This window comes from Mobula hypostoma, chromosome 1 (assembly GCF_963921235.1).
Source record: "Mobula hypostoma chromosome 1, sMobHyp1.1, whole genome shotgun sequence".
NCBI classification, from domain to species: domain Eukaryota; kingdom Metazoa; phylum Chordata; class Chondrichthyes; order Myliobatiformes; family Myliobatidae; genus Mobula; species Mobula hypostoma.
Window position 1 is genome coordinate 94074645 of NC_086097.1, and position 23016 is coordinate 94097660.

At 46.5% G+C, this 23016-nt stretch overlaps 1 protein-coding gene across 1 annotated transcript in view; it reads left to right on the forward strand.

The window, feature by feature from the left end:
- ivd (isovaleryl-CoA dehydrogenase) overlaps positions 1-22744 on the forward strand; it is a 141111-nt gene extending 118367 nt beyond the window's left edge. The window contains exons 9-12 of the mRNA XM_063052909.1: positions 2626-2707; positions 16130-16234; positions 20059-20131; positions 20635-22744. Of these exons, the coding sequence (XP_062908979.1) occupies positions 2626-2707; positions 16130-16234; positions 20059-20131; positions 20635-20768 (394 nt within the window). The 3' untranslated portion in view covers positions 20769-22744. The remainder of the gene's footprint in view (positions 1-2625; positions 2708-16129; positions 16235-20058; positions 20132-20634) is intronic.
- Positions 22745-23016: the final 272 nt, after the last annotated feature.

Sequence of the window (23016 nt, forward strand, 5' to 3'; positions counted from 1 at the left end):
CCTGTTTTCATGCTGTATGACTTCATAAACTAAGAAAATTGGTAACCAGAGGGTGTGGATGTCCTTGTAATATGAGTCATTGAAAACTACAGGAACAGCAACTAGAAAATCAAATTAGGAGATTGGTGTGCACGATTAAGTAAATCTTACTACAATTATACAGGACATTAGCAAGAACATTACTTTTCATAGTATTAACCTCTTAACTTGATGTATTCCCATAAGGAATGCAACAAATGTTAACTGGACTTGTGTCTGGGAGGGAGTGGAGTGGATGCAGTGAGATTAAACTAGAGAAATTCAGAAAATTGAGAGATGATTTCATTTAAAGGACTTGATTGGGTTGATCCTGAAAAGACATTAATGTTGACCGGCACTCCAGAACCAGAGAGTTAAAGCAAATCGCAGTGAGGGTCAGCTTTTTAGAATTGATCAATTTCTTCACTTGTGAATATGAATTCAATTCAAGTATAATTGTCATTTAGCCATATATAAATAAATATAGCCAAACGAGACAGCGTTACTATGGGGTCAAGGTGCAAAGACACATTACCAGCAGTCACACACAGTAAATGCATACAAGATCACAATCGTGAAATAAGAGTCCTGATGCCACAGCTTGTTGCAAACAAGTTAAACCCACAAAGAATATCAGTAAAATTACGACACAGAATATGCATGTATACATAGTTCTGACCTCTCAGCCCATTGATTTCATCTGTCGACTGCCCCCAAGGCCCGTTAGACGACACCGTGGCTTTGAGGCCCAGACCTTACCCTGACACCTGACTCCCGCTCGGTGAATCCATGGCTTTGAGACCCAGTCCTCACATATACAAGCACATATAGAACATTAGTAAAAACACAACCAGATGAAAATATATGTATATAGTCCAGAGCCCTCAGTTCATTTTCAGTCTTCAGTAACCACAATTGTGCTACACCGTCCCCAGCAGAGTGTGATGGCTTGGACACCTGTCCTCCGGTGGCTGGAAAGCAAGCAATCCTGCAGCTTGGGGCCTGAGTCCATTGAGTGCCGCTAAGAATCTGCAGTTCACCACAACAGAGCTTGCCTTGTGCTGAGCGAAACCGTGGAAGGGCAGCTCCGACTCCATCCTGGAACCGTGCCACACTGCTCCCGGTGAAATGGAAGGGCTTTGCCCCCTCACTCTGGGCGCTGCAGACAGGTGACACTGTGGCTTCAAGCCTAGTCCTTGCTACGACTGAGGACCAGGGAACTTCCCCGCCATCCACCGCATCCAGTAGATCAGTGAATCAGGCTTGCGGCTTACCAGATTAACAATATCCAAAGGGGTCTTGCGATCACAAGAAATGCGACCATGATGGCCACTCGCTATTTGACTGTGAGCCTCCGTCAACTTGGGCAGAAACACGTTGCGCAGCTCCTTCAGTTATCTCCGCCAGTGAGTAACTTGCTGATGGTGTAGACCTGTAGTACTTTCAGTTCTTAACGGGATCTTGCGATCATTAGATGTACATTTAAGTTTAACAGCAGCACCTTTTGTTGACCCTGTAGAAGCCTTTGCAACCAGTCGCACTGCCATCTTGCCGGAATTGTTGATTATCAGAGTTGTGGGCACCTAAACTGTTCAGTATGTTCAATCCGGAGAGAAATATTTTTGAAACTAATAGAGTTAAAAGAATAACTGGGACAATGTAAGAAGTGGATGATATGGAGGGCTTGAACAAGCAACTTGTGCCTCTTGTATGTTGTTTTAAAATTCTGTGGAGGTTCTGAGCGGTCTGCTTGGTCATACAGACCTGAAACGCCCATGGCTAGAGCCCAAGTCTGCAAACTTCAATTACAGAAGCAAGTTGAATATCAACTGCACTGGGGCTCCTAAATGGATTTTGCTAATGACTTGCTGCAGCTTTTCTTTTGACCATTGTATTTTGATTAACTTGGTTTCAAAATGTGTTTCAATCATCTTGCAAACCATTGAAAGGCTAAAAGAGAGAGATCAACTTTTTTGCCTGGGACAAATGTTAGTTATGGGTGGCATTAGATCTCCCCACCTGTTCCTCTGGTCACTCTATAGGATCTCGTACACCTAGATCAGGTGTTCCCAACCTTTTTTATGCCATGGACCCCTATTATTAACTGCTGGGTCTGCGAACGCCTGACCTAGTGGAATCCCTAGTTCACTGCCTTGTCTGAAAGGCTACACCTCTATAGCATTCCTACTGTATTACTTTCATTTAACAATACTGTATAGGCTTAGTGCCATAAATCTCTAGGATGGAACTTTAACTAGAATCTTTAGGTTCAGTAAGAGTGCTGCTCGTACAGCTAAGGTTGATGGATATGAGAAATTTTGTTACAGAGTTCTTTGGTTTGGAATACATTCCTATCTCTAATTGAGGTGTGAAAAGCCAAGGCTGAAGGCATTTCCCCCCTTGAAAATGAGAAGGATACTGAAGTCAGTGTAGGTTCCATAGTTTGGATTTGCTGTGCTAGTGGGTTCTAGAAGCGTAGCTGGACTGAAGCAACAGAGTTCCATGATATTGAAATCTGGGAAGGAATGAAGTTGTAGAGGAACATCTGGGCTCAGCTCTGTAATTTAATTTTAATTTTGGTGTGAATTCCTTGTGGTTCACTTGCAGCATCATGCAGGCAGTTGTGGACAATGCCATTCCTTATTTACATGTTCGAGAGGCTTTTGGCAAGAAGATTGGAGAGTTTCAGGTAAGATTCAGCAAGATTCTTAATGTAGTGGAATAACAGATTTCTGTAAATCTGACTTTATGCAAATTCCTCCATAGACTTTTAAAGCTTTTTCAAGCTGGTAATAAAATGTTTCATGGCATTCCTTAATGGCATGTATGGTACACATCCCACAAGTTTAATAATGGATCACCATCTGGTTTGGGGCTATTGTAGAGGATTGAAATAAGCTGCAAAGAGTTATAAACTCAGCTCCATCACAGGCACTAGCCTCCCTAGCATCCAGGTCACCTTCAAGGAGCAATTTGTCAAATAGGTGGCATCTTTAAAGACCCCCATCACCCAGGACATGCCCTCTTCTCATTGCCACCATCAGGGAAGAGGCACAGGAGCCGAAAGACACACACTCAAATTCACTTTTAATTATCATTCAACCATGCATGAATATAGCCAAGGTGCAAGACATACACAGCACATTCAAAATAGTGAGCAAAAAAGCATAGTCATGCTAAAAAAAAAAACAACACATATACACTATATAGCCCAGGACCCTCTAGCAAAATGTCCCATAAATTGATGGTACAGTTACCAGCAGTATGCAGGTGCATGCAATCCAGCCTGTTATTCCACTGATTGAACACCGGAGGGCAGCGCCAACAGGAGAGGCCAACCCCCAACGGACACCACACTGCACCACCTTTAATGTCACCTCACCTGGACTGCAGCAGCAGGCAAGCCCACGGCTTGAGGCCTAGTCCTCGCTACATCCGATGCTATGCAACTTCCCTGTTGCCTGCCGCGCCACCAAACAATGGAAGCAGGTTTGTGGCATCTTACATTTTCAATGTCCAACAATAGCTTGTGATTGCAAGAGAAACATCCAAGACAATCACCTACAGTTACACTCCTGACTTGTGTCCAATTCCTTTGAGTAGCAGGCAGCAACACGGTCTGCACACCGGCCGACTCCTCTGACACCCTGAGAGGCACTCCTATTCAGGAATAGTTTCTCTCCCTCTGGCATCAGATTTCTGAATGGACATTGAATCCATAAAGACAAACAAACACACACACACACACACACACACACACCCTCCCTTCCCCCCCTCCCTCCCTTCTCCACCCCCCCCCAAGAAGTTATTATGTTTCATTGTTTTGCAACGTTGAATCACAGTGAATTTAATTTGGCTTTTTATTCACTGAGCAATAGAAAAAGACTCGTGTCAAAGTGAAAACAGTTCTCTACAAAGTGATCTAAATTAATTACAAATATAAAATACAAAATAATTCATTGCATAAGTACTCACCCCCTTTAATATGACACACCAGATCATCACTGGTGCAGCCAGTTGGTTTTAGAAGTCACATAATTAGTTAAATGGAGATCTGTTTTTGGAGACCTGTGTACAGTCAAGGTGTTTCAATTGATGGCAGTAAAAATACACCTGTGTCTGGAAGGTCCAGCTGTTGGTTAGTCAATATCCTGGTAAAAACTACACCATGAAGACAAAAGAAACTCTAAGCAACTCTATAAAAAGGTTATTGAAAAGTAGAAGTCAGGAGATGGATACAAGAAAATTTCCAATTCACTGCCTATCCCTTGGAGTACAGTTAAGTCAGTCGTCGAGAAATGGAAAGAATATGACACAGCTGTAAATCTGCCTGGAGCAGGCCATCCTCAAAAACTGAGTGACTGTGCACGAGGGGGACTACTGAGGGAGGCCACCAACAGGCCCATGACAACTCTGGAGGAGTTACAGGCTTCAGTGACTGAGATGGGAGAGACTGCGCCTACAATAGCTGTTGCCTTGGTGCTTCACCAGTTGCAGCTTTATGGGAGAATGGCAAAGAGAAAGACACTGTTGGAAAAAACTTACATGAAATTTCGGCTAGAGTTTGCCAGAAGTCATGTAGGAGACTTTGAAGTCAGCTGGATGAAACCAAAATTGAGCTTTTGGCCATCAGACTAAACCTACATTTGGAATAAGCCAAACACTGCACATCATTAAGAACACACCATCCCTACCATGAAGCATGATGGTGGCTGCATCATGCTGAGGGGAGGCTTCACTGCCGCAGGCACTGGAAGGCTTCTGAAGGTAGAGGGTAAAATGAATACAGCAAGATACAGGGAAATCATGGAGGAAAACCTGATGCAGTCTGCAAGAGAACTACGACTTGGGAGAAGATTTGTTTTCCAGCCAAAGCTACACAGGATTGGCTTAAAAACAACAAAAGTTAATGTCCTGGAGTGGTCAAGTCAGAGTCCAGACCTCAATCCAATTGAAAATTTGTGGCCGTTGAAAAGGGCTGTTCATTCATGATCCCCGTGCAATCTGGCAGACCTTGAGCAGTTTTGTAAAGAAGAATGGGGAAAATTGCAGTGTCCAAGTTTGCAAAGCAGATAGAGATCTATCCACACAGACTCAAGACTGTAATTGCTGCCAAAGGTACATCTTCTAAGTACTGACTTGAAGGGAGTGAATAGTAACGCAATCAATTATTTTGTGTTTTATATTTGTAATTAACTTAGAACACTTCCATAGAATCATAGAAAACCTACAGCACAATACAGGCCCTGTTTGAACATGTCCTTACCTGAGAAATTACCTAGGGTTACCCATAGCTCTCTGTTTTTCTGAGCTCCATGTACTTGTTCAGGAGTCTCTTAAAAAACCCTATCATATCCTTTGTCAAGATCTGTTTTCACTTTGATATGAAAGGGTCTTTTTCTGTTGATCAGTTGATATATGCGCACTGTAATTTACAGATTTTTTACTATTATGTGTTGCAATGTACTGCTGCCTCATAACAAATTTCATAACATATGCTCATAATATTAAATCTGATTCTGATTATGGATAGTGTAAGGGTGATTAATTGAAATGTAAGAATTATAGCAAGTACATGTAGAGTGATATGATCTGGGTTACTGTAGAAAACAAACATTTCTGACTTGTGGAGGAATTGGCTTATAGACAGTTCTCAGGAACAGAACTCTATCCGGGGACTGCCTGTAAAATTCCTTTCTCTGTTTTATTCACTGGGATGTGTGTTGTACTAAGAAGACTCCCTTTGACCTTGATTGCCTTGTGCATAGAGAGCATTCTGGAAATCAGTTTGAGCCACTTGTTAGTTTTAGTGGTGGTTAAGTGCTCTCAATCAGTAGGCCTGATGTTGCAGTATCCAAGTGTGTCTTCGGAAAATCTGCCCTGCAAGTGATAAACTGGATGTTTGAATGCCGGGGCCATCTGGATTGAACAGACGGTGTCAGGACCGGAGGTGAGGGTCAGGCTGGGGCCAGCTGGATTGAACACTCACAGCACGCTGGAGGAACTCAGCAGGTCAGGCAGCATCAGTGGAAACCAGTGATGCTGTCCGACCCGCTGAGTTCCTCCAGCGTGCTGTGCGTGTTGCTTTGATCCCAGCATCTGCAGATTATTTTGTGTTTTTGAATAGACGGTGTCAGCACCGGAGGTGAGGGTCAGGCCAGGGGCAGCTGGATTCAATAGACAATGTGACCAGAGGCGAGAGTCAGGCCGGGCCATCTGGACTGAATAGACAGTGTGACTGAAGGCGAGAGTCAGGCCGGGCCATCTGGACTGAATAGACAGTGTGACTGGAGGTGAGGGTCAGGCTGGGGTCAACTGGATTGAATAGACAGTGAGACCAGAGGTGAGGGTCAGGATGGGGTCAGCTGGATTGAATAGACAGTGTGACTGGAGGTGAGGGTCAGGCTGGGGCCAACTGGATTGAATAGACAGTGTGACTGGAGGTGAGGGTCAGGCTGGGGTCAACTGGATTGAATAGACAGTGAGACCAGAGGTGAGGGTCAGGATGGGGTCAGCTGGATTGAATAGACAGTGTGACTGGAGGTGAGGGTCAGGCTGGGGCCAACTGGATTGAATAGACAGTGTGACTGGAGGTGAGGGTCAGGCTGGGGTCAGCTGGATTGAATAGACAGTGTGACCAGAGGTGAGAGTCAGGCCGGGCCAATTGGATTGAATAGACAGTGTGACCAGAGGTGAGAGTCAGGCCGGGCCAACTGGATTGAATAGACAGTGTGACCAGAGGTGAGAGTCAGGCTGGGGTCGGCTGGATTGAATAGACAATGTGACCAGAGGTGAGAGTCAGGCCGGGCCAACTGGATTGAATAGACAGTGTGACTGGAGGTGAGGGTCAGGCTGGGGTCAGCTGGATTGAATAGACAGTGTGACTGGAGGTGAGGGTCAGGCTGGGGCCAACTGGATTGAATAGACAGTGTGACTGGAGGTGAGGGTCAGGCTGGGGTCAGCTGGATTGAATAGACAGTGTGGCAGAGGTGAGAGTCAGGCCGGGCCAACTGGATTGAATAGACAGTGTGACTGGAGGTGAGGGTCAGGCTGGGGTCAGCTGGATTGAATAGACAGTGTGACTGGAGGTGAGGGTCAGGCTGGGGTCAGCTGGATTGAATAGACGGTGTGACCAGAGATGAGGGTCAGGCTGGGGTCAGCTGGATTGAATAGACGGTGTGACTGGAGGTGAGAGTCAGGCCGGGCCAACTGGATTGAATAGACAGTGTGACTGGAGGTGAGGGTCAGGCTGGGGCCAACTGGATTGAATAGACAGTGTGACTGGAGGTGAGGGTCAGGCTGGGGCCAACTGGATTGAATAGACAGTGTGACTGGAGGTGAGGGTCAGGCTGGGGTCAGCTGGATTGAATAGACAGTGTGGCAGAGGTGAGAGTCAGGCCGGGCCAACTGGATTGAATAGACAGTGTGACTGGAGGTGAGGGTCAGGCTGGGGTCAGCTGGATTGAATAGACAGTGTGACTGGAGGTGAGGGTCAGGCTGGGGTCAGCTGGATTGAATAGACGGTGTGACCAGAGATGAGGGTCAGGCTGGGGTCAGCTGGATTGAATAGACGGTGTGACTGGAGGTGAGAGTCAGGCCGGGCCAACTGGATTGAATAGACAGTGTGACTGGAGGTGAGGGTCAGGCTGGGGTCAGCTGGATTGAATAGACAATGTGACCAGAGGTGAGGGTCAGGCTGGGGTCAGCTGGATTGAATGGACAGTGTGACCAGAGGTGAGGGTCAGGCTGGGGCCATCTGGATTGAATAAACAATGTGACCAGAGGTGAGGGTCAGGCTGGGGCCAACTGGATTAAATAGATGGTGTGACCAGAGGCGAGGGTCAGGCTGGGGCCAACTGGATTGAATAGACAGTGTGACTGGAGGTGAGGGTCAGGCTGGGGCCAACTGGATTGAATAGACAGTGTGACCGGAGGTGAGGGTCAGGCTGGGGCCAACTGGATTGAATACACAGTGTGACCAGACGTGAGGGTCAGGCTGGGGCCAACTGGATTGAATAGACAGTGTGACCAGAGGTGAGAGTCAGGCTGGGCCAACTGGATTGAATAGACAGTGTGACCAGAGGTGAGGGTCAGGCTGGGGCCAACTGGATTGAATAGACAATGTGACCAGAGGTGAGGGTCAGGCTGGGGCCAACTGGATTGATTAGACGGTGTGACCAGAGGTGAGGGTCAGGCTGGGGCCAACTGGATTGATTAGACGGTGTGACCAGAGGCGAGGGTCAGGCGGGGGTCAGCTGGATTGAATAGACAATGTGACCAGAGGCGAGAGTCAGGCCGGGTCAACTGGATTGAATAGACAGTGTGACCGGAGGTGAGGGTCAGGCTGAGGTCAGCTGGATTGAATAGACAATGTGACCAGAGATGAGGGTCAGGCTGGGGTCAGCTGGATTGAATAGACAGTGTGACCAGAGGTGAGGGTCAGGCTGTGGCCATCTGGATTGAATAGACAGTGTGACTGGAGGTGAGGGTCAGGCTGGGGCCAACTGGATTGAATGGAGAGTGTGACCAGAGGTGAGGGTCAGGCTGGGGCCAACTGGATTGAATAGACAGTGTGACCAGAGGCGAGGGGCAGGCTGGGGCCAACTGGATTGAATAGACAGTGTGACCAGAGGCAAGAGTCAGGCTGGGGCCATCTGGATTGAATAGACAGTGTGACTGGAGGTGAGAGTCAGGCCGGGCCAACTGGATTGAATAGACAGTGTGACTGGAGGTGAGAGTCAGGCCGGGGTCAGCTGGATTGAATAGACAGTGTGACCAGAGGTGAGGGTCAGGCTGGGGTCAACTGGATTGAATAGACAATGTGACCAGAGGTGAGGGTCAGGCTGGGGTCAACTGGATTGAATAGACAGTGTGACCAGAGGTGAGGGTCAGGCTGGGGCCATCTGGATTGAATAGACAGTGTGACCAGAGGCGAGGGTCTGGCTGGGGCCAACTGGATTGAATAGACGGTGTGACCAGAGGTGAGGGTCAGGCTGGGGCCAACTGGATTGAATAGACAATGTGACCAGAGGTGAGGGTCAGGCTGGGGTCAGCTGGATTGAATAGACAGTGTGACTGGAGGTGAGGGTCAGGCTGGGGTCAACTGGATTGAATAGACAGTGAGACCAGAGGTGAGGGTCAGGATGGGGTCAGCTGGATTGAATAGACAGTGTGACTGGAGGTGAGGGTCAGGCTGGGGCCAACTGGATTGAATAGACAGTGTGACTGGAGGTGAGGGTCAGGCTGGGGTCAGCTGGATTGAATAGACAGTGTGACCAGAGGTGAGAGTCAGGCCGGGCCAATTGGATTGAATAGACAGTGTGACCAGAGGTGAGAGTCAGGCCGGGCCAACTGGATTGAATAGACAGTGTGACCAGAGGTGAGAGTCAGGCTGGGGTCGGCTGGATTGAATAGACAATGTGACCAGAGGTGAGAGTCAGGCCGGGCCAACTGGATTGAATAGACAGTGTGACTGGAGGTGAGGGTCAGGCTGGGGTCAGCTGGATTGAATAGACAGTGTGACTGGAGGTGAGGGTCAGGCTGGGGTCAGCTGGATTGAATAGACAGTGTGGCAGAGGTGAGAGTCAGGCCGGGCCAACTGGATTGAATAGACAGTGTGACTGGAGGTGAGGGTCAGGCTGGGGTCAGCTGGATTGAATAGACAGTGTGACTGGAGGTGAGGGTCAGGCTGGGGTCAGCTGGATTGAATAGACGGTGTGACCAGACGTGAGGGTCAGGCTGGGGCCAACTGGATTGAATAGACAGTGTGACCAGAGGTGAGAGTCAGGCTGGGCCAACTGGATTGAATAGACAGTGTGACCAGAGGTGAGGGTCAGGCTGGGGCCAACTGGATTGAATAGACAATGTGACCAGAGGTGAGGGTCAGGCTGGGGCCAACTGGATTGATTAGACGGTGTGACCAGAGGTGAGGGTCAGGCTGGGGCCAACTGGATTGATTAGACGGTGTGACCAGAGGCGAGGGTCAGGCGGGGGTCAGCTGGATTGAATAGACAATGTGACCAGAGGCGAGAGTCAGGCCGGGTCAACTGGATTGAATAGACAGTGTGACCGGAGGTGAGGGTCAGGCTGAGGTCAGCTGGATTGAATAGACAATGTGACCAGAGATGAGGGTCAGGCTGGGGTCAGCTGGATTGAATAGACAGTGTGACCAGAGGTGAGGGTCAGGCTGTGGCCATCTGGATTGAATAGACAGTGTGACTGGAGGTGAGGGTCAGGCTGGGGCCAACTGGATTGAATGGAGAGTGTGACCAGAGGTGAGGGTCAGGCTGGGGCCAACTGGATTGAATAGACAGTGTGACCAGAGGCGAGGGGCAGGCTGGGGCCAACTGGATTGAATAGACAGTGTGACCAGAGGCAAGAGTCAGGCTGGGGCCATCTGGATTGAATAGACAGTGTGACTGGAGGTGAGAGTCAGGCCGGGCCAACTGGATTGAATAGACAGTGTGACTGGAGGTGAGAGTCAGGCCGGGGTCAGCTGGATTGAATAGACAGTGTGACCAGAGGTGAGGGTCAGGCTGGGGTCAACTGGATTGAATAGACAATGTGACCAGAGGTGAGGGTCAGGCTGGGGTCAACTGGATTGAATAGACAGTGTGACCAGAGGTGAGGGTCAGGCTGGGGCCATCTGGATTGAATAGACAGTGTGACCAGAGGCGAGGGTCTGGCTGGGGCCAACTGGATTGAATAGACGGTGTGACCAGAGGTGAGGGTCAGGCTGGGGCCAACTGGATTGAATAGACAATGTGACCAGAGGTGAGGGTCAGGCTGGGGTCAGCTGGATTGAATAGACAGTGTGACTGGAGGTGAGGGTCAGGCTGGGGTCAACTGGATTGAATAGACAGTGAGACCAGAGGTGAGGGTCAGGATGGGGTCAGCTGGATTGAATAGACAGTGTGACTGGAGGTGAGGGTCAGGCTGGGGCCAACTGGATTGAATAGACAGTGTGACTGGAGGTGAGGGTCAGGCTGGGGTCAGCTGGATTGAATAGACAGTGTGACCAGAGGTGAGAGTCAGGCCGGGCCAATTGGATTGAATAGACAGTGTGACCAGAGGTGAGAGTCAGGCCGGGCCAACTGGATTGAATAGACAGTGTGACCAGAGGTGAGAGTCAGGCTGGGGTCGGCTGGATTGAATAGACAATGTGACCAGAGGTGAGAGTCAGGCCGGGCCAACTGGATTGAATAGACAGTGTGACTGGAGGTGAGGGTCAGGCTGGGGTCAGCTGGATTGAATAGACAGTGTGACTGGAGGTGAGGGTCAGGCTGGGGTCAGCTGGATTGAATAGACAGTGTGGCAGAGGTGAGAGTCAGGCCGGGCCAACTGGATTGAATAGACAGTGTGACTGGAGGTGAGGGTCAGGCTGGGGTCAGCTGGATTGAATAGACAGTGTGACTGGAGGTGAGGGTCAGGCTGGGGTCAGCTGGATTGAATAGACGGTGTGACCTGAGTTGAGGGTCAGGCTGGGGTCAGCTGGATTGAATAGACGGTGTGACTGGAGGTGAGAGTCAGGCCGGGCCAACTGGATTGAATAGACAGTGTGACTGGAGGTGAGGGTCAGGCTGGGGCCAACTGGATTGAATAGACAGTGTGACTGGAGGTGAGGGTCAGGCTGGGGCCAACTGGATTGAATAGACAGTGTGACTGGAGGTGAGGGTCAGGCTGGGGTCAGCTGGATTGAATAGACAGTGTGGCAGAGGTGAGAGTCAGGCCGGGCCAACTGGATTGAATAGACAGTGTGACTGGAGGTGAGGGTCAGGCTGGGGTCAGCTGGATTGAATAGACAGTGTGACTGGAGGTGAGGGTCAGGCTGGGGTCAGCTGGATTGAATAGACGGTGTGACCAGAGATGAGGGTCAGGCTGGGGTCAGCTGGATTGAATAGACGGTGTGACTGGAGGTGAGAGTCAGGCCGGGCCAACTGGATTGAATAGACAGTGTGACTGGAGGTGAGGGTCAGGCTGGGGTCAGCTGGATTGAATAGACAATGTGACCAGAGGTGAGGGTCAGGCTGGGGTCAGCTGGATTGAATGGACAGTGTGACCAGAGGTGAGGGTCAGGCTGGGGCCATCTGGATTGAATAAACAATGTGACCAGAGGTGAGGGTCAGGCTGGGGCCAACTGGATTAAATAGATGGTGTGACCAGAGGCGAGGGTCAGGCTGGGGCCAACTGGATTGAATAGACAGTGTGACTGGAGGTGAGGGTCAGGCTGGGGCCAACTGGATTGAATAGACAGTGTGACCGGAGGTGAGGGTCAGGCTGGGGCCAACTGGATTGAATACACAGTGTGACCAGACGTGAGGGTCAGGCTGGGGCCAACTGGATTGAATAGACAGTGTGACCAGAGGTGAGAGTCAGGCTGGGGTCGGCTGGATTGAATAGACAATGTGACCAGAGGTGAGAGTCAGGCCGGGCCAACTGGATTGAATAGACAGTGTGACTGGAGGTGAGGGTCAGGCTGGGGTCAGCTGGATTGAATAGACAGTGTGACTGGAGGTGAGGGTCAGGCTGGGGCCAACTGGATTGAATAGACAGTGTGACTGGAGGTGAGGGTCAGGCTGGGGTCAGCTGGATTGAATAGACAGTGTGGCAGAGGTGAGAGTCAGGCCGGGCCAACTGGATTGAATAGACAGTGTGACTGGAGGTGCGGGTCAGGCTGGGGTCATCTGGATTGAATAGACAGTGTGACTGGAGGTGAGGGTCAGGCTGGGGTCAGCTGGATTGAATAGACGGTGTGACCAGAGATGAGGGTCAGGCTGGGGTCAGCTGGATTGAATAGACGGTGTGACTGGAGGTGAGAGTCAGGCCGGGCCAACTGGATTGAATAGACAGTGTGACTGGAGGTGAGGGTCAGGCTGGGGCCAACTGGATTGAATAGACAGTGTGACTGGAGGTGAGGGTCAGGCTGGGGCCAACTGGATTGAATAGACAGTGTGACTGGAGGTGAGGGTCAGGCTGGGGTCAGCTGGATTGAATAGACAGTGTGGCAGAGGTGAGAGTCAGGCCGGGCCAACTGGATTGAATAGACAGTGTGACTGGAGGTGAGGGTCAGGCTGGGGTCAGCTGGATTGAATAGACAGTGTGACTGGAGGTGAGGGTCAGGCTGGGGTCAGCTGGATTGAATAGACGGTGTGACCAGAGATGAGGGTCAGGCTGGGGTCAGCTGGATTGAATAGACGGTGTGACTGGAGGTGAGAGTCAGGCCGGGCCAACTGGATTGAATAGACAGTGTGACTGGAGGTGAGGGTCAGGCTGGGGTCAGCTGGATTGAATAGACAATGTGACCAGAGGTGAGGGTCAGGCTGGGGTCAGCTGGATTGAATGGACAGTGTGACCAGAGGTGAGGGTCAGGCTGGGGCCATCTGGATTGAATAAACAATGTGACCAGAGGTGAGGGTCAGGCTGGGGCCAACTGGATTAAATAGATGGTGTGACCAGAGGCGAGGGTCAGGCTGGGGCCAACTGGATTGAATAGACAGTGTGACTGGAGGTGAGGGTCAGGCTGGGGCCAACTGGATTGAATAGACAGTGTGACCGGAGGTGAGGGTCAGGCTGGGGCCAACTGGATTGAATACACAGTGTGACCAGACGTGAGGGTCAGGCTGGGGCCAACTGGATTGAATAGACAGTGTGACCAGAGGTGAGAGTCAGGCTGGGCCAACTGGATTGAATAGACAGTGTGACCAGAGGTGAGGGTCAGGCTGGGGCCAACTGGATTGAATAGACAATGTGACCAGAGGTGAGGGTCAGGCTGGGGACAACTGGATTGATTAGACGGTGTGACCAGAGGTGAGGGTCAGGCTGGGGCCAACTGGATTGATTAGACGGTGTGACCAGAGGCGAGGGTCAGGCGGGGGTCAGCTGGATTGAATAGACAATGTGACCAGAGGCGAGAGTCAGGCCGGGTCAACTGGATTGAATAGACAGTGTGACCGGAGGTGAGGGTCAGGCTGAGGTCAGCTGGATTGAATAGACAATGTGACCAGAGATGAGGGTCAGGCTGGGGTCAGCTGGATTGAATAGACAGTGTGACCAGAGGTGAGGGTCAGGCTGTGGCCATCTGGATTGAATAGACAGTGTGACTGGAGGTGAGGGTCAGGCTGGGGCCAACTGGATTGAATGGAGAGTGTGACCAGAGGTGAGGGTCAGGCTGGGGCCAACTGGATTGAATAGACAGTGTGACCAGAGGCGAGGGGCAGGCTGGGGCCAACTGGATTGAATAGACAGTGTGACCAGAGGCAAGAGTCAGGCTGGGGCCATCTGGATTGAATAGACAGTGTGACTGGAGGTGAGAGTCAGGCCGGGCCAACTGGATTGAATAGACAGTGTGACTGGAGGTGAGAGTCAGGCCGGGGTCAGCTGGATTGAATAGACAGTGTGACCAGAGGTGAGGGTCAGGCTGGGGTCAACTGGATTGAATAGACAATGTGACCAGAGGTGAGGGTCAGGCTGGGGTCAACTGGATTGAATAGACAGTGTGACCAGAGGTGAGGGTCAGGCTGGGGCCATCTGGATTGAATAGACAGTGTGACCAGAGGCGAGGGTCTGGCTGGGGCCAACTGGATTGAATAGACGGTGTGACCAGAGGTGAGGGTCAGGCTGGGGCCAACTGGATTGAATAGACAGTGTGACCAGAGGTGAGGGTCAGGCTGGGGTCAGCTGGATTGAATAGACAGTGTGACTGGAGGTGAGGGTCAGGCTGGGGCCAACTGGATTGAATAGCCAGTGTGACCAGAGGTGAGGGTCAGGCTGGGGCCAACTGGATTGAATAGACAGTGTGACCAGAGGCGAGAGTCAGGCTGGGGCCAACTGGATTGAATAGACAGTGTGACCAGAGGCGAGGGTCAGGCTGGGGCCAACTGGATTGAGTAGACAGTGTGACCAGAGGTGAGGGTCAGGCTGGGGCCAACTGGATTGAATAGACAGTGTGACCAGAGGCGAGAGTCAGGCTGGGGCCAACTGGATTGAATAGACAGTGTGACCAGAGGCGAGGGTCAGGCTGGGGCCAACTGGATTGAGTAGACAGTGTGACCAGAGGTGAGGGTCAGGCTGGTGTCAGCTGGATTGAATAGACAGTGTGACCAGAGGTGAGGGTCGGGCCAGGCCAGCTGGATTGAAAAGACCGTGTCGGGACAAGAGTCAAGGGTCAGGCCAGTTGTGACGTTTGCTCTGCTCTGCGCTGCACTGAGGTTGAGGCTGTAGCCTGCTCTGGCTGTTCCGGGCTTTGTGTCTGAGGACTCACTTTTGTTCTAAATGCTATTTGCTTACTTTATTGTTTGTATGATTTGTTCTTTCTCTCTCTCTGCACGTGAGGTGTTTGTCTATATGGGTTCTTTGGGTTTCTTTGTTCTGTAGCTGCATGTAAGGAGACAAATCTCAAGGTTGTATAATGTATACATACTTTGATAATAAATGTACTTTGAATCTTAGAATAAACAATGGGCTTGATAGGAACGGTGGCAATGCAATAAGATCTTAGTTCCCACTGCAACAGAGCAGTTAACATTCGGTTACCGGGTGGGGGGTTGTGCATTCTTCTTCAGTGGGGGGAAAGCATGATAATAGGAATGGAGAATAAATTGCCCAAACTCAGTTCGGACTGTGTAAACCGCTGCGTTTCCTTCCTTTGTCAAAACTCTTTGAAGGAAGCTTTTGTTCAGCTCAAGTAACATTCCTTTTACAAATCTTGGTGTTAATTTCAGTGTGATAATGTTCTTGTGAAACACCTGGGGATGTTTGGCTAAGGAAGTGCACTACTTCAGGCTGCTAATTCAGGAGTGTGTTAAATGAGCCATCAATTTAAAAGGTACGGTTCCAGATTTCCAGATTACCTTTAACATGGCAAACCTAGTGTTTGATTGCTGACTGCTGTTTGATAGACGTAATTTTTGGAGAGGCTGTCCATTTTGGTTGTTCCTATCCAGAAGTGACTGTGTTTTTCCTTGCATTGCTGAGGTAGTCATTGCAAGCTCACTACCTCCGTTTCCCTCCGTTCTTCCCTCAGCTGAGTTGCAGTGTATTTCACTGAAATGAGTTGGTCATTTTAATTATTTCTAATAATAATGTGTGTGTGTCACTGTTTCCTTTTCTGCAGCTTTTACAAGGCAAGATGGCTGACATGTACACCCGTCTAAGTGCGTGCAGACAGTATGTGTACAATGTGGCAAGAGCCTGTGACTTGGGTCACATGAGTGCAAAGGTGAGGCTACAGACAGCTCTGCAGTCTCTTTCTATGAACTGATGGAAAAGCAACCTCATTTTCAATAAATACCCGGTAACTTTGCTGCTAAGTTAACAAATTTCATGTCACATGCTGGTGATAATAAACCTGATTCTGATTCTCAATTAATCTCTCTAAACAGTTTACACAAATTCTTGATATTAGTTATTATCTCTTGGATCATTTCAGACAAATATTTTGACGATTTCTTCAACTAACTGCTTCTGCTGGAAGTGAGTTGGAATAATATTAATCTGGTGTCCCAGTAAAATTCAGTTCTAATTTGCTTTAAATTTACAGTCTGAGCCACTGGATCACTGGAAAAGGGAAAGGGGGACATTCTCAGTATGTTGATCTTCTCAAGCAATACACAAAAAGCTGGAGGAACTTGGTGGGTTAGGCAGCAGCTGTGGAGGAAAATGAGCAGTGGACATTCCTCTCTGTAGAAGCTGCCTGACCCCCAAGTTCCTCCAGCTTCTTGTATTGCCAGCATTATAGTTTCTTTTGTCTCCATATTATTCATCTGCATTTTATATTCAAGTATATTGTTGGGGAATTACTGAGTTTGTTTTGAATCTAACAATACCATATCAGATGGGGGTTGGGTATTGCCGATCTGTTGTCCAAAATTTATTGATACTTGTCTTAACCCACCACTGACTTTGGTTTCTCTTACTCGGTGAGGATCTGGTGGAATTATTACCTCCACCAACTCCTTACTGAGCCTCTAATGGTTTTAAGTTACAAACTAGTCAGATTAAAATATGAAAATATAGGATGTGGTTTTGGGTACTGGAAGCACATGATAAAATAAGCCAAAGTCAGCATGGTTTCCTTATGGGGTTGGGGAGGGAGGAATCTAATCTGACAAATCTGCTGGAATTTGTTGAGATAGTAACAAGCAGGACAGGCAAAGGAAACTTTGAGGATGTTGTTTATTTGGATTTTCAGTAAGCCTTTGACTTCTCAGGCTGTTAGACATGATAGGAGCCCAGCATTTGATGGCTGTAGACCTGTACTCATTGTTTTTTTTGAAGAATGAAGCAAGGATCTAATTAAAATCTACAAAACATTGAAAGCCCTAGATAGAATGGTTGTTTCCAGTAGTGGGAGAGTCTAGAAACAGAGGACAAAGCCTCAGAGTAAAAAGGCCTGCATTTACAACTGAGATAAGGAGGAATTTCTTTAGCCTGAGAGTGGTGAACCGTGGAATTTAATGCCACAGACAGCTGTGGAGGCCAAGTAATTGGATATATTTAAAGCAGAGACTGATAGGTTTTTGATTAGTAAGCATGCCAGATAGCAGGAAGAAGGCTGGAAAATGGAGTGAAAAGAGAAAAACAAATCAGCCATAATCAAGAGGTGGAGCAGAATCCATGGGCGCGAATGGCCTAATTTTTGTCCAGTATCTTATATTGTACTGCCCATAATTTAAAGTTGTTTTGCCAGGCTTACTCAGGCCTTGAGCATAGTGTGGCAATGAAATATTGCCTAGGAGCAGGTGGAGGTGCTTTTGACTAAGGAATTCCTGAAACTGAAGAATTCCCGAGTGCTTAAAGAAACCTGAGGAAGGATTTCCTACATAGCATTTTGAAACTTGTTTCAGAGCTACAGAGCAAAACACAGATAGCACTTTTTTCTGCTATTTTTGCCCTCAACTGGATAACCAGTGTCAAAGTTTACAAGTCAGGAGGTATAATAGTGCGTTACGTCTAAGTAATCCAACGCTAGTGTCACTGCTCTTCTACCTTTGATTTTCCTTTAATGGATGAAGTGACCTCTCTTTTTGCCACTCTGTGTCAAAGCTTTTCATGTTGGCCAGCCCTCAAGGGAAAGAAGTTAGGAGAACGTTTTTTTACTAGGCACTCTTAACAAAATTGAAGGCAACTTGGAAAGGCTTCCAGAAAGCAGAGGAAATGGTCTAAATCATCCTGTTTGTTGTTTTAAAAGCCTTGCATTCATAGTGCAAAAGGGCAGTGGGAAATCAGATGGAAAGAGAGTTGCAGATGTGTGAAATAGTGCTTCTTTTTCATCTTGCACATAAAATCTCTGTGACTCTATTCCGTGTTTATCTCTGCCTCTTACCATCCGGTGCCTCTCTTCCTTCCTTTGTATGGTTTCCGGACAATGTAGTAAAGATGTAACAGAGGTTGAATGCCCCTAATCTGAAAACCTTCAAAATCCAACATTTTTTGAGCACTGACATGATGTCACAAATGGACAAAATTCCACAAGGTGCTGGGAAGTTTCCCAGGTGATGAGCAGGTCTCTGCTCACCACACCCAGCTCTGAGAAGTGACCTCACATATGTAGTAAACAGAAGTTAATGAAAAATAGAAAAACACTGCATAAAGTGAAAAAATAATTGTGTATCAAAAGGTGGATTTGTCAGCATCTGAGTGAACATATGTTAATCATGAAACAAGCAAAGATCTATCACGATAAACTGAAAATTGGATCTAACTGTGAATAATCAGCAGGCTGCTTGCAAAAATTTAAGAAAAAGACACTGCATTAAATTTTTAAATATTTGTGGTGATAAATCATCTGCTGATCACGAAGCAGCAGAGAAATTCATTGAGTTTGCCAAGATTGTTGCTGATGAAAATCCAACACCAGAACAAGTCTACAATCTGATTGTTTTTATACCTTATGTAAAACATTAAAAAAGTAAAGTACCAATACAGTGTACTGTAACCTGTTAATCAAAACACAGCATTGTAGGCAGAGATTGAAAGCCTGCTGTTGTTCGTTGTTGTTCGACAGCTGATTCAGGTATTCTCTCCTGATGCTGCTGTGCTGGTTTTGTTACTCTGCACACAGTATAGTTTCATTGTATTAATGGTATGGTATCATTTTTACTGTTAAGTACATGTGTGATTGATAAGTGTAAGGCAAAACCTGCTTACCAGTAGCACATAAATTCAGAGTTGGAAATGATGGCGATCCTAAGCTACTTCATTATATATTCCAAAATCTGAAACTCCTCCAGCCCCAAGCATTTGGGATGAGAAGTATTCAACCTGTTCTACGTAGGGTGCAGTTAATTATGTTTGGTAGTTAAGTTTAACCACTCAGCATCTCTCTCTCCTGTTTGTTTGAAAGATGGGAAATGTTTTTATACATCAGTTACCCTTCTGATTACTTCGACCTCATGTTGTCTTGTAAGTGCTTATCAATCAGAAAGCATCACTAAAATGAGTTCTCTGGCTGCTGCCACATAGCTGTTGTAGGAGCTTGCTAGGGCTGACATTTTTCCAACATGACAGTCATGTTCAGAACTACACCATAGATTGTAAAGTGCTCTATGGTCCTCAAGTTCCTGAAAAGTATTACTGTCATTCCTCAACTTAAGAAAGGGATGTTTTCCTGGAAAGCATTTCAGGATGTATATTGTATACATTTCCTTGACATTAAATGTACACTTCAGATCTAATCTAAAATTTGTATATCACAATCCATGACAGATGTATTGCAGATTTAATACATCTATCATGCATATTTTAATATAGTAATTCTTAAGGATGCAGATTGGTATTCCATTTATTATAGTGAGAAACAGATTCGTAAATTGAAGGTATGTTACCCCAAAGAGTCAGTGGCATTATCACACAACTTCATAAATTAAACTTATGTAATAGAGTAATTAATACAGGTGTCTTTTTGTTGCATTGTTTGGACTTGGAAAGACATTAAAAGCTTGGTTGGGACAATTGTAGGGCGTTGACTAAGACAACAGTTAAAATCCTGAATTTTAAACACTGGGAACTCAGGATCTCATTTATATCTGCTTTCTTTTACAGGATTGTGCAGGTGTAATTCTTTACGCTGCAGAGTCAGCAACCAAAGTGGCCTTGGATGGAATCCAGTGTTTGGGTATGTGTTCCCTAAACAATAGCTCTCTGGGGGAGAAAGCAAAGGCTAAATGATTAGGAAGCCAACATCAATGGAAAGATGGGAAACAATAATTGGAAACCAGAAAGCATTTGGCGTGCGGTCCTTCAGAAATCAGGAACTGAGTATAGGAGCTGGAATGTTAATTTTCTATTAAATACTACTCATGCTTCTAAGTTGCAAATCAAGTTTACTCAATCTCTTCTCACCCATTAGGGAATTAGGTGGAATTTTCTTGGCCACTTTTACAGCTACACATTTCTATTTTTCATTTTTAGTTCAAATTGAATTCACATTCCAAAGGATTTCAGTTCTCTTGTTTATTGATAATGAATTCTGAAATGTTATGAATGGTCCTTTCTTCCAATGTTAGTTTTTAGTTCTGCACTTTTGGACATTATGGTACTATTAGAATCTATTCAGTGTAGTCTTTGCTAGTTGGGTCTAATCTGTTCATCCTTTTTTTGTTGTGTTTGGACTTGCAGGTGGCAATGGTTACATCAATGACTATCCCATGGGCCGTTTTCTGCGGGATGCTAAGTTGTATGAAATAGGAGCTGGAACCAGTGAAGTCAGGAGGCTCATCATCGGCAGAGCATTCAATGCTATTTACAAATAACCCATTTTCCCGGCATCCCACCAAGATGAAACCTGGCCATAGGCCTCCTCCTCCCACAAATTAGTACTTTATTCTGGCAATATCTCATATCAACTTTTTAAGGCATATATGCATTATATTTTGAAGTGCCTTGGTTTCTGTTGAGACATTCTTCAATCCTAGGGAAATATCAGCTGCAAAGCAAAATCATGAATGTTGACTTTAATAAAATGTGAAATATTCTACTGAAGTATCAGGAAGGAAAGGTACTGCAGTTAGCACAGCAGAAAAAGATGTGCTGTACAATACTAACTTGGCATTACTATTCAGGTCTGTTGGTTTAATCTACTAGGTGGTGCATTATTGTTAATGTGGAGAAAAATGGCATATTAACATATCCCCGTAGTGCTACGTGTTAAATAGGAGAGCTGGCTGCATTATTTGTTGCTGTGTACGTACTCTGTACTTGTTCAGAGGTGGATCAGATTATATATGTAAATATTCAATTGCTGTTGTTGGGAAAGCTATAATACAAATCATTGGCAGGTTAACTTTCTTAAATAGTAATTAAGATGCAGACTGTCCTAGTCAGCAACCTCTCGATGAAAACTATAAATTCTAATGGAGCTCTCATAGCGTTACACAGAGCCGGAAGATGCACTCACTCAGGTTGTACTGATGCAGCAGTTTGCATGATTTCACTGTTACAAGGAATGTGTATTTTAAAGATACAGCATCCCAATGCCTCTTGGGTTTAATTGCTTTTCAGTGAGACTATCTAGAGTAGGGGTTCCCAAACTTTTTTATGCCAAGGACCCTGACCATTAGCTGAGGGGTCCGTGGACTCTTGGTTAGGAATCCCTGAGGAACGGTAATGGTAAGTTTTCTATTGCTGAAAAGATCCGTTCTTTACATTTTGTATTATACAAGTCATGTCCCATGTAACAAGCTGTAAAACCTGTTTTTTCACTTTCAAAATGTCGGTGCCACTTAAACAGTGACTTCCGGGGGTTTGTATATGTGATGTATAGTGCAATAAGATGAATTTGAAATATCACTTTATTAAGTCGAACATGATGTCATTGAACAAGAATCCTTTTCTCGTACTACTGAACTGGTTAACAGTGATTACAAATACAGGTAATCGTCCTCAGCTGTCATATGTTGTTCAAATCTTGCTACTACACTGACATGTTCATACTGGGGAATTCATTCTTGGTGAGACAACATGCTCATGTGTACAAAGGATTTGGTGCCGAGTTGCCTACTCTGTTTGGACATATTCCTGCATATTTCATCAGATAAGCTCCTCTCTTTCCTGTTACTGATTTCCCAAGACTTTCAATATTACTGTAGTGTTTTTCCCCCATCAGTTGGGAAATGAGGAAACTCATTGTCCAGTGATTGGATGTTTCTTGACACTTGGGTAAAGAACTTTTTGTTGCTAGATCCAAGATTGTATTCATTAATGAATAAATTGTTAACTGAAGGTGTTGCAAGCACTTTGAGCTATTCTTGTGACTTTTCTCTGTTTGTTTACCTGAAAATGAATCTTCATTACCAAAGGCTCAAACCAGGAGAATTTTGAATATTCATATTGTAAATTTGATCAAATTATTGAAATCAATTACAAAAGGCAAATTGTGAAAATGGTCTGCCAGTTAAATCTTTGTATAATTTTGGCATTCTAGGCTCTCAGTTTGACGTTGAAAGATCTGCAGTTCTAAATCACAGCTGCTATGGGGTTACAGAAGCTTCTTACAGACTCTTGCTGAAAGTTGTTCCAACTAATAATAGCTAAATAAAACAGAGGGTTGGAGATGGTAGCTGACAAAGTGTTCATTTGGGTTGGAAAAGTACTGTACACATATTGTGTAGTAAATTTGCCTCAATGGACAATTTACCTTAATCGATACATTTAAACAAGAGCTTGTATATCTACTACACAGTAAACCTAATAAAACGCCCAAACTTCTTTATTGGCATTTTTTAATGACTCCAAACTATATAAGAGAATATTGGACCAGATTTTCTAATATGCTTAACTGCTACTATTGTCTTGGTTTTTGAGCAGGAAGTTGGATGCCATAGTCAAGACACTCTTCCATCTGTCCCTTCCATGATTCACAATGGTCCCTCACTGCACCACCATCACCCTATGGAGCTGGGGATCTCTCAGCCCTTTCAAGCACGCAATGTTAAGATTTCTTAGCCTACTTGATTGTCTGGAATGCCTGTGCTTGACTGAGACCTTTGGAACAAATAAGAA